The sequence below is a fragment of the Cygnus atratus genome, chromosome Z, assembly GCF_013377495.2.
Source record: "Cygnus atratus isolate AKBS03 ecotype Queensland, Australia chromosome Z, CAtr_DNAZoo_HiC_assembly, whole genome shotgun sequence".
Taxonomy (NCBI): domain Eukaryota; kingdom Metazoa; phylum Chordata; class Aves; order Anseriformes; family Anatidae; genus Cygnus; species Cygnus atratus.
In genome coordinates, this window is record NC_066396.1 from 12,281,300 (window position 1) to 12,293,439 (window position 12,140).

Consider the following 12,140-nt stretch of genomic DNA (forward strand, 5'->3'; position numbering starts at 1 on the left):
TTTGCTTACGAGAATTTTCATTCTGTCAGGCAGTTTGGTTCTTTTTTTCTATCACTTATGCCTCAGATTTTACTGTTTTGATGCTTTATAACACAGTATTCCTTTCCTCTTGAAACAGTTGAGCCACACTTCCTACCTTGAAGTCACAGAACCTCTTTGAGATCTTTCAATGGAATTCAGTACACTTTAAAAACAACAAAAAAATGCTCTAGCAAGTCTGTAAGTCTTCTAACGAACAAAACCAAACAGTATAAATATTTCACACATTATTCAATATTATATACCACTATCTACTGTAGACAGTTCCTGACAAACACACCACATTGGAGAGAATTCTTATGTGAAGCTGAAAAATTTATCAGACCTCAGTTTAAACATGGAAGTTTTATAACTGAAGTAACATGAAACATATTGTCTTTAGATGCAAGAAGTGAGTTCAGTTTTGCACAACAGGCTAAATTATCTTTTTCTTTACTTGGTTACCAGTTAGAAAAATAAATCAAACATCAGCCAGACGTAATACTGTATTTGTTCCTCATATGGGAAGCATTTCACCATGTTTCCTCTTCATAATGTCAGAACTTGTCTGCAGTTCTCTTGCCTTAATCTTGCCCAGTCATTTATTGACATTCACGTTGAACCTACACACTGACAATTTACTTTGCAGTACAGAAAACAATGTACTCAGTTACAATATTTTCTTGAACACAGTGTACCTGGCATCTTTCAGACTGCATCATACATTCTCTTTCTATTTGAACAAAGGTGACACACTTGATTAAAATACAAAGAGGTTACTTAACAAGTAACTGCAGTTCTTTAATATATTGTATGCAGCCACATTAGCATTGCCAGTGTTTATTTTACATGTACTTAAAAGGGGGACTTTTTTTTTTTTTACAGTACTTGTACAGTACACTCACATTTTAGCTTTCTTCATGCAGAAAATAAAAAGAGCTGAATATGCAAGAGGAACCTTAGTTTCTCTCCAGAGACAAAAGTCCCCAACCCCAATACAGTGAAGTAGAGAGAATAAAGCTTGACAGCAAATGTACATACAGACTGTATCTATTACTTATTAGTTCTTGGTGACACAGCTATTAGAAGCAAGATAGCACTTGAAACATCAGGTCAGCCTGTAACTCAGATGCACAATGCTCTTGTTTAAAAATAACAGAACTACCACAGTGCTGAAAGTAAAATGTAGAGAATGCAGCTCCAAAATACACAAAACAATGTACTTCACATAATGCATGGTAACAATGTGTTCATATAAAGCCTGGTTAAGCAATGGAACACCTTACCACAGATCACTGTCAATGCTAAACATTTACACAGATTCAAAACCAGTCTGCATGTATTCATGGAAGTAATTAATTGTACAAGCTTATGTGGTTTCAGAAAAGTCCTTCAGCCACAATCAGTGGTGGCTGGGAGAATGTTCTGGAGGGAGTAACTACAGGTTTCAGTATATGCTTTCCCCTAATCTCTTCCCCAGAATTTGTTATTGATTAATGTCAGCAACAGGAGACTGGACTAGGCAGACATCTGGTCTGAATTATTATAACTGTTGCCTTGTGGCAACAAGGAAAACCAGGGTAGGAGTCAGGACAGGGTTCCAGAATTATGACTTCAAAATGGCAGTATGGGGAATTGAATTCACTGATTTAGTAGCAAACAGCTGTGCAAATATGCTGTAGCACAAACCTCAAGATCATGGAAATTTCTAAACCTTTCTTTAGGGCTCAATCCTCTTCTGTCCTCAGTACAGACGCTTATGAGGATCCAGAGGTGACAGGAGGAAAGCATCTGGGCAGGACAAATATAGTTGAAACTAGGTTTCAAAGAGGATGTGGTCATTTGATCATGTTAGAGGGAATAAATGACATGCAAAGTAAAATGAATAATCAAACTAGAGAAGGAAAAGTGGGAAAAAAAACACTATCAGACGTGCATACTATTTAGCCTTTTTGCAACCTCCCAAGAGACATGGCAAGCAAACAATAAAAAACATAGTTACAAAAAATAGGAAATTAATGTAATTATAAAAAATTTAGTGAGGCAGCAATAAATTCCAGTGCAAAAATGAAACTCCTGAAACCACACTTACACAGTAAGTTTAGTCTGATACTGTCATGCACAGCTTCGATCTAAATGCAATCTAAGAATTCCAAATATCTCCATTTGCCTTTTAAACTTCATTGTATTCAGAAGATCATTCCTCCTAACTCCCCTTCAGAGTAGCATCTTGAACCTTTAAAAGTTTTACAATTGCCATTTTGTGATAAAAGTCCAAGCTCTTGATAATATATACATACTACTATTACTTCCATGTGATTAAAAACTAATATTGACAACAGCTGTAGGCTTGAATAACAAAGAGTGTATGACATAATCTTCATACATACAGTTTCTTTTAGGAGGCCAGAAGGAATGACAAGCAGCCACAGTCCCTGAAACTTCATTTCTGTCTATGTTCAGAAGATTGCTGTTTGAGGTCTTCTATTCCTTTGACCATTACAGATATAACCTACATACAATTCTCTCTCAAAGCAAGTCCATAGGAGGATATATGAAGTTTAAAATAAATTTGTATGTATAAATTTAAATAAATTTAAAATAAACCTACAGATTTGTTGGTGAAAACAGCAGATGCATTCTGCAGTCTAGTATTAGTGTCTTAAAGTTACATTATCCCATGGTACAGTATCCCACAGGAAATCAGTTTGCAATTTCCACGACAGTCCCGCTGGTATTCTTAGCAGACAATTAAGAAATTAACAAAACACAAAACCCACCTTATTAAAAAAAAATAAATGTCAGCAGTTTCAGGAAAGGCAGAATTAGGGAAAAAGTTACCTTACTTGCTGTCTGCAAGTATTTTCCTTTAAACACTGCAGACTCAGCTTTCACAGTGCAGAATGCAGACATCTTTCCAAGTTCTTTAAATCAGGGAGACAATGAAGGAAAAATTGATTACTACAACATCCTATCACTACTCAGAATTCTGTTAGAAAGCTACATTAATTTATTAAGAGCTAAGACAAGTTTAGATGAAACAGCAAACCACTACTGAATTTAAACGTATGAAGGATTCCACATTTCTCACAAATCTAGCTTATCTGAGTAGGATTTTATTATGTCCACCAGAGCAGATCAAACCAATGTTACAGATCCACTGCTTATGATAATAGATTTGAAAAAAATCCATTAAAATTCCTAGAGATACAATAACTATCAGCTTGTCAAAGTCAGAGGTTATATGGAAAGTAGTTCTAAACTTAATATAAATAACTATTTACAGCAAAATTTAAGTATATTTAAATATATATATGTATGTAATTATATATATATTACATATGTATATATATGTTATATATATATATATATGTAACTCTCTCTCTCTCTCTATATATATATGTAATTACTGGAGCTGAGGAAAGAATTCCGCAATGAAACAAAAACAAATCTCTTCTTTGTTCTTTGACATATCAAAAACACAGTCACATGGTAGATACTCTCACTAAGAACATTGTATTAGAAAAAAAACAATAAAGGTTTCTACTTCCTCTAAAGCGTGGGTAATTTTATAGTTTACCACGTGCACAAAACTTTGTAACTTCAAAAGGATACAAAATCTGCCCTGAAAGTACTTCCCCTCTCTTGAAGTTTGTTACTTTATTCATTCATGTGCCACTAACTTTACAATCTTAAGACATAAACAGCTCAGTTATACCTTTCTTCTAACAAAACTAGTAATTTATTTTGATTTAAGGCACACCTTCTGTAAAAGCACAGCGATTTAATCAAAAGACTTCTAAAGGTACAGAATCTATAATATTCAAAGTCATGTCAAATATCTATCATTGTCACTTTGGAAAAATGTTTAGTTTGTTGTCTGCCTATCATTAACCACTAGACCCTCTTGCTCTTCTCTAGATTAAGTCATCCTTTAGGATTCTGTATTGCAGTGAAAGACACTTGAAAACTTCAATCTACTTCAGATATTCCTGGAAAGAAAGAATTTAAATTCCTATGGGGTACAATGCATTTTCCAGACGTAGATCTCTTCTCTATTTCTACATTTTTGTAGCACGCTCTTTAAAACGACCAAAACTTCTCGAAGTATTTATTTCAACGTGATACTAAAACAAGGATGACCCAGTAAAAAGAGAAGTAATGCAGTAAGAGACGATGATTTCAAAGCAATCTCGAAATGCCCCAAACTGGCCGAGCTCAGAGCCCCGCGAGGAGCTGTACTGGCACACAGACGCCTCAGACTCCTTACACAAGGAGCACTGCTGAAAAACAGCCTTGCTAACGTGTAGCACACGCTTCGAACTGGCAGTGCTTTTTTTTTTTTTCCCCCCCCTCAGCATTTTCACTTTTTGCGCTCCCTCCCCCCTTCCCCATCGAGCCAATGCGACAATTCGTGCGGTTTGGCGTTCTAAATCGTGGAAAATGCATCCCGGGCTCATTCTCTTCTCCTGACAGAACGCTTCTCAGCCCGAGTCCCTGTCTGCGAAGCGCCAACACGGCAAACAACTCAGCCACCGGCGGCCGGGGCGGAGCGGGGTAGCAGTGACACCTTATTAAACAAAAGCGGGGAGGGGAGAAGGGCAGAGGGGCGCCCAGCAGGACGGCAGCCCCCTGCGACTGGAGCAACACTCCCCCCCCGACCCCGCCTCAGACCCGCGAGGCTCCCCTCAGCCCGCTCCCGCCCAACGAGGCGGTAACGGCCGGCCAACGGCCGTGCGCCCGCGCGCCGCTCGCGGCGGAGGCGGGCACGCGCATTCGCCCCCCCCTTCTCCTCTCCTCCCCCCGCCCCTCCGGCGCGCTCACCTTCCTCCTCGCCTCCCCGCCCCGGCCACACCCGCCACACCTGCGGCGCGTGCGCGGCCCTCCGCGGGGCAGAGAGAGCGGGCGGGAGGGGCGGGCGGGAGGGGGCCGCCACCCCCTCTCCGCGCATGCGCCGGGCTCCCGGTCGCTGTGGCAACGGGACGCGGTGCCAGGCTGGGCGGGGGCGGCCGGCGGTGATGGCGGGGCTGCTGTGCGGGTGGCTCAACGGGGAGGTGAGGCTCTCCCGCAGCGTCGGTGAGTGCAGCGAGACCCTAAACCCTGCGGCCGTGGGGGTGTCCCGCGGGATAAGTCCCGCTGCCCGGCGGTTTCCTCGCGGGGGTGCTGAGGGGCGCCCTCAGGAGGGTGGGTGGCCTTCGGGGGGGGCTGGTGCTCCGTCAGGCGCCACAGAAGCTCAGGAGGTGCGAGGGGAGGATGGATGTCCGCTCCAGAGGACACAGTTGTATTAATCACTGTCCCGTTTGGGATGGCAGGTGTGGTGCTGGCTTTGGAGAAGCAGCTGTTCCACGAGAGCAAGCAGCTTTCCGTGGAAGCGCAGCAGATCTCTTTGTTTAAACTTTCTAACAGAAAACTTAACAATTGTCATTTATCACTGTTGCCATTGTCTCAATGACAACCACGACAAAGTTTGATTTTCAACACCAAAAAGGAGTATTAATTGATTGCGTAAAGCTTATGTTGCAAAAGAACTGCACTGAAGAAAATCTATTACTGGCTTAAAAAGTCACTGGCAGCTCCTAAAATTCTTTTTAATTATTTAATAAGGCTTGTACTTGATTTTGTCATAAGAACAAAGGTAATATTAAAATTAAAGTATGAATTATTTTAATTATGTTATTCTTTTTGGGAAAAATAAACAACTTAGTTCCAGGATCATTTGCTGAAGAATTTTCTAATGGCTACCTCCTTGGAGAACTTCTACACAAATATGGCCTTCAGGATGACTTTAATAAATTTTCACAGAGCAGGTCAGTACATATGGATAACATGTCTCTTGCAGAAATTAGACAAAATATTCATTTTTTCACTTGGAATTTGCTAATGCAGAGTGGAAAAGACATCTGGAATTTACCAAAATTTGATGCAACTATCAATAAGTCAAAAACTACTTCTATTTGATGCACAGCCAAGCTTCCTGTTTCCAAAGTTGATCATACTACTTTACAAAAATTACACATTATGATTGTAACTAAGATAGTAGCAGGCTAGATCAAAGGTTCTACAAGTCATAGAATGATAGAAGTCCTTCAGAATGTCTTTAACACTGGAGATTCTGACACTCTCCCCATAAGCTGAATGAAGCCCGGAATACTGAAGTCTGGTATGGTGGTGAACATATACTTCAGTAAAATAGAAATGGTGGTGATGTGTTGTGAGGTTCTGAGTAAAGCCCTGGGAAAATATAATATAATAATTCATACATTTATAAATAATCTGGTGGAATATCCATGGTGAAGAATTAAAAAAAAAAACACAACCCACAAAAGAGAAAGGTGAAAAATTTGCAGGTCTGTGAGGCTTGGTATGTTCATGAGGTAGTTCATGGGGTTCCCTGGCTTATGCACCATTATGGCAAAAGATAGACCATGGTGCACAGATAGAAGAAATGTGCCAGGCTGTGCATCCTCTTCCTGTTCCTTCTGAATCTCTTTTGTGTTCTCTGCACTTCTCATTTATTTGTACCCTTTCCTATTCAAGTCCTACCAACTTGTAGAAGGGAAGCTTGAGTGCAGCTAATAGGCAGACAGCAGTTTCTGGCTTCTGTTTCTCAAAATTCTAGATCATTTGGGAATATTTCAGAACACTGAAGCACTCCTGGGGGCTCTTCGAAGAACATTAGGGTACCCACTGATAGCTTAAGGAGGTTTTTACTTCTACAAGCTCTAGCAACATCTAAAAAGCTCTATCAACTATTCCTGGTAAAAGGATACTCTGAGCTTTTGTTCCCAGATGACTTCTCATTAGGGAAGATCAAGCACCCTTTCAACAGATGCAAGAGGGTTTAGAAACTCTGCTGAGACAGTGTATGCGTTCTCAGCAGATGTTGTGATGCACAACAGGGTGTGATCTGGAGCAACAACCCCAGAATGTCATACCTCAAATCAGATTGATCTTCAGAGAAAGGAGACAATTTTCCATGTCTTAGGCTTTAGGGATGTCCAGACTCTTTGCTGAGCATTAGATGGAGGGAGGTGGTATCTTTGCCTGCAGAGGTGTGTGCTGGCAGAGGATCTGTATAACTAAGTAGAACTGCTGCAGGAGATGCAGCATCACAGATAGTGAAAAGGAGATTGACTGGATCTTCTCTGAGACACTGCAGATACAGAAACTTGACCCCTCAGCTGTACTGAGGAAGAGGCAGGCAGAGTCTGTGTTTGTAGGACTGGGAAATGGAGATAACTGGCAGCTTGTGCCTTCTGGCAAGAGAAGAAAGGCTCATGCTTTACCTGTTGATCCACAGCTGCAGAACAGTTTCAGTAGCAGATGAGAGGCTGGGGACTCTGAGGCTGTGCAGCAAAGCATCGGAGGTGGCTAATCTTGAACACACAGGATCACCAAGAGGAAGCACTAAGTAATAGCAGTGGGAGATTTTCTTCTGCAGATGGAGGCCCCCATCTTCTGTCCTCATGTGCTAGCTAGGAAGGTTTTCTACTTGCTAGAGGCTTGGGTCCAGGACTGCTCATCCAGCGCTAGGATTGTAACCCATGCTGCTCTTCTGTGTGGATACCAAGGATGCCGTCACGGAGGCCTGGAGTATATCAAGAGTGGCCATGTGTTTCTGGAGTAAAAGTGAGAGGCGTGGGGCTCTAGGCACCTTTTTCCTCAATTCTGCTGGTGAGGTGGAAGAACTTGGTGGGGAGTGGGTGGATCCTACAGGTCAACAACTGGTTGTGCAGCTGCTGTCAACAATAGGGATTTGTTTTCTACAATCACAGGGTCCTCTCTGAAGATGGAGGACTACTAGGAAGAGATGGGAACCACCAAAACCTCCTTGAGTAGGAAGAAGTACCTAGGATCTTCTTGAGACAGCTGCAAGAATTCTCATGTTCACAGATCTTAGTCAGAATAGGAGACTTTAAACAAGCTGTGATCTGCTGGAAAGGCAATGCAGCCATACACGAGCAATCTGTTAGGATACTGGAGTGCATCAATGGTAACTTTCTGAGACAGGTGGTTGAGGGGCTGAAGAAGGGACATGTTCTACTAGACCTAATATGTACAAATGAGGGAGGTCGGGCAGCACTGACTGCAGAGACCCTGAGATGGTGATCTCAGGATTCTGAGAGGAGGGAACAAGCTGAAAACAGTATCACAACCATAGGTTTCATGGAAGCTTGTTCAGGGACCTGCTTGGAAGAGTCCTACGCAAATCACTCTGGAGAGTAGAGGGGTCCAGGACAAGTGGCTGAATTTTTATTCAAGGGTCACCACCTTCAAGTATGAGAATAGTCCATCTCATTGCGAAGAAAATCAATGAAGGCAGCAGGAGGCCTGAATGGATGAACAAGGATCTCTTGAATAAACAAACACAAAAAGAAAGCATACAAGATGTGGAAGTAGTGTTGGGTGGACAAGGACTTGAAAAACAGTGTCTGAGCGTACACAGGAGGCTTTAGGGAAGCCAAAGCCCATCTAGAATTAAAACTGGTGAGGGACATGAAGGGCAAACAAAAGGGCTTTTACAGGTATCTCCGCAGCAAAACGAAGAATAGGAAAAACATGATCTTACTGCTGAATGGGGCACAGGATCTAGTGGGGGGAAAAAAGAAGAGTTTGAAGTACTTAAAGTCTTCTCTGTCTCAGTCTGTGCTGGTGAAACTTGCCTTCAGGAATCCCAATCCGCTAAGACTAGCAGGAAAACTTTTGGTGGAAGAGGATCAGCTTAAGGAACATTTAAATAAGGTACAAATAAGGTACAAATACACAAGTCTATGGGAGGTACCCACAAATGCTGAGGGCCCTGGCTGATGTCACTGCTAGGTCACTCTCAATTATCTTTGAAAGGTGATGGTGACTGGAGGAGATTTCTTAGGACTGGAAATGTCGCTCCTCTCTTCAAGGAAAGCAAGAAAGAGGAATTGGTCATGAACAAGATAGTCAGCCTCGCCTCAGTTCCTGAAAACTGATGGAACAAATGAGTGTGGGAACATTTTCCAAGCATATTAAGGACAAGAAGATGACTGGGAGTTATCACCATGGCTTTATGAAGGGGAAATCATGCGTAACTAACCTGACAACAGTCTTCTGCAATGAGGTGATGGGCTCAGTGGATGAGGGAAGATCAGTATGTGCTGCTTATCTTGACTTTTGTCATCCTCCAACAAAGGTTGAATTTTGAGTTATTGATCATGAGGAATATGGGCCTGGCAAAGAGCAAAGTCAGTAACCTGAACTTCCAAAGAGCAAAATTCCAGCCATATAAATAGCTAGTGGATGGGATCACTTGGGACACTGTCCTTAGGGACAAAGAAGCAAAACAGAGCTAGCCACTCTTTAAGGGTGTTTTCCCCAGAGCACAAGAATTCTCCATTCCCCATGTAAGAAAGCAAGCAGGGAAGGCAGACAGCTGGGATGGCTGAGCAAGGACCTGCTGGTCAGACTGAGGTGCAAGAAGGAAATGCACAGGCAGTGGAAGCAGGGACATGAAGCCTGGGAAGAGTACAGGGTTGCTACAGAGTACAGGTATTCAGGGTATAAGAGTACAGGTATTCAGGGATGGGATCAGGAAAGCCAAGGCACAGATGGAACTGAGCTTGGCAAGGGATGCAAAGAATAACAAGAAGGGATTCTGTAGGTACATTGGCCAGAAAAGAAAGGCCAAGGAGAGTGTGTCCCCTCTGATGGATGAGAAGGGAGAACTAGTAATGACAGACATGGAGAAGGCTGAGGTGCTCAACTTCGTTACCTCAGTCTTCATTGCCAGTCAGGCTTCCCATGTCTCTCATTTCCCTGTACCTGAGGGTGGGGGAGCAAAGTCCCTCCCAGCTTAAGTGAAGAGCAGGTTCGAGATGACCTGATGAAACTGAACAGGTACAAGTCTATGGGCCCTGATGCCATGCATCGCAGGGTCCTGATGGCACTAGCTGATGGAGTTGCCAAGCCTCTCTCCATCATATCTGAAAAGTCCTAGCAGTCAGGTGAAGTCACTGGTGCAGTGTCAAGGCACATGCAGGACAAGGAGGTGATCCGAGAGAGCCAGCGTGGCTTCACCAAGGGCAAATCATGCCTGACCAATCTGGTGGCCTTCTGTGATGGAGTGAGTGCATCAGTTGACTGATGTCGTCTACCTGGACTTCTGTAAGGCTTTTAACATGGTCCAACATGACATCCTGATCTCCAAATTGAAGAGAGATGGATTTGAAGGGTGAACCATCCCGTGGATGAGGAATTTGCTTGATGGCTACACACAGAGAATGGTGGTCAATATCTCTATGTCCAGGTGGAGGCCAGTGATGCGCAGTGTCCCTCAGGGGTCTGTCTTGGGACCGGTGCTGTTTAATATCTTTATTGACAACACAGACAGTGGGATCAAGTACACGCTCAGCAAGTTTGCAGATGACATCAGGCTGAGTGGTGCAGTTGATACCAAAGAAGGAAGAGATGCCATCCAAAGGGACCTGGCCAAACTTGAGAAGTGGGTCCATGTGAACCGCATGAGGTTCAACAAGTCCAAGTGCAAGGTGCTGCACCTGGGTCAGGGCAATCCCAGACATGAGCACAGACTGGCAGAAGAACCCACTGAGAGCAGCCCTGCAGAGAAGGACTTGGGGGCTCTGGTGGACAAAAGCTCGACATGAGCCAGCAGTGTGTGCCTGCAGCCCAGAAGGCCAACTGCGTCCTGGGCTGCACCAACAGAGGGGTGGGCAGCAGGTGGAGGGAGGGGATTGTGCCCCTCTGCTCTGCCCTTGTGAGGCCCCACCCGGAGTGCTGCGTCCAGGGCTGGGGCCCCCAGCACAAGAAGGACGTGGGGCTGTTAGAGCAGGTCCAGAGGAGGTCCATGAAGACGATCAGATGGCTGGAGCTGCTCTCCGGTGAAGAAGGGCTGAGAGAGCTAAGGATGTTCAGCCTGGAGAAGAGGAAACTCTGGGGAGACCTCATTGCAGCTTTTCAATACTTAAATGGTGCTTATAAAAAAGATGGTGTGAATTTTTACTTGGGCAGATAATGACAGGACAAGGTGGAATGGTTTTAAACTGAAAGAGGGGAGATTAAATTAGATGTTAGCAGGAAATTCTTCACTTAGAGTGTGGTGAGACACTGGCACAGGCTGCCCAGAGAAGCTGTGGCTGCCCCATCCCTGGAGGTGTTCAAGACCAGGCTGGATGGGGCCCTGGGCAACCTGATCTAGTGGCTGGCATTCCTGCCTATGTCAGGAGAGTTGGAACTAGATGGTCTTTAAGGTCCCTTGGGAAGGGAATGTATGAGGAGGGTGACAGAGCAGTAGAACATACAGCCCAGAGAGGTTGTGGAGTCTCCTTTGGAGATATTCAAAACCTGCCTGGATGTGATCCAGTGTAACATGCTCTAGGTGACCCTGCTTGAGCAGGGGCGTTGGACTAGATGATCTCTGGAGGTCTCTTCCAACCTCAACCATTCCCTGATTCTGTGAAGAAGGTGGTACTTACGCTCTACTCAGCCCTGGTGAGACATTGTCTGAAATGCTGTGTCCAGTTTGGGGTTCCCAAGTACAAGAATGACCTGGATATATTGGAGGAGGTCAAGCAAAATGCCATAACAATTATTAAGGTCCTGAAATATCCAACATGAGAGGAAGGAATGCTGTATTCTTTACCATGATATTCCATGACTTCATCAAGATATTTTGATATTTTCTGCCTTCTCTTCCTTTTGTATTAGCTAGTGACATAGATCCTTTAACAGCTACTGAGAACTGAGGCAATATTTCCTCAGTTCCAAGATATTCCTCCCGCACATTAAAGGCAATTATTTCTGTGTAATAGTCATTATATAGTCCTGGAATCTTGGAAGAACCCGTGCTTGACAAATCTTACTAGTTATCTATAAAGTAATACTTTTAATTTTTGAGTGTACTATTCAAGGGTCATTTGGTAAACTGTCATCACTTTAGTATGTTTTAGTACAGACCAAGGGAAGATGGTACCTATTGGGGTGGCAGTGGAGGAAATGTAAATTCCTTTTGTAGTATGGGCAACTGTAATCTAGAAAGTAATAACTGAAAAGAATGGGTGGTCATTTTGATGACTCTCTCAAGTTATGCTTAACTATATTAGCTGCTTATGTTGTGCAGTTCTTTATATAGA

General features: G+C 43.4%; 2 protein-coding genes across 2 annotated transcripts in view; one reads left to right on the forward strand and one right to left on the reverse strand.

Annotated features, from left to right (window-relative positions):
• The window catches only part of PRLR (prolactin receptor), a 158,505-nt gene extending 153,593 nt beyond the window's left edge, over positions 1-4,912 (reverse strand). Inside the window, exons 1-2 of the mRNA XM_050716327.1 lie at positions 4,843-4,912; positions 2,860-2,942 (exon numbers count right to left, since the gene is read on the reverse strand). The gene's annotated coding sequence lies outside the window, so the exon portion shown is untranslated. The remainder of the gene's footprint in view (positions 1-2,859; positions 2,943-4,842) is intronic.
• Positions 4,913-4,980: 68 nt separating this feature from the next.
• The window catches only part of SPEF2 (sperm flagellar 2), a 66,133-nt gene continuing 58,973 nt past the window's right edge, over positions 4,981-12,140 (forward strand). The window contains 2 exon segments of the mRNA XM_035563766.1: positions 4,981-5,094; positions 5,723-5,825. Of these exon segments, the coding sequence (XP_035419659.1) occupies positions 5,037-5,094; positions 5,723-5,825 (161 nt within the window). The 5' untranslated portion in view covers positions 4,981-5,036.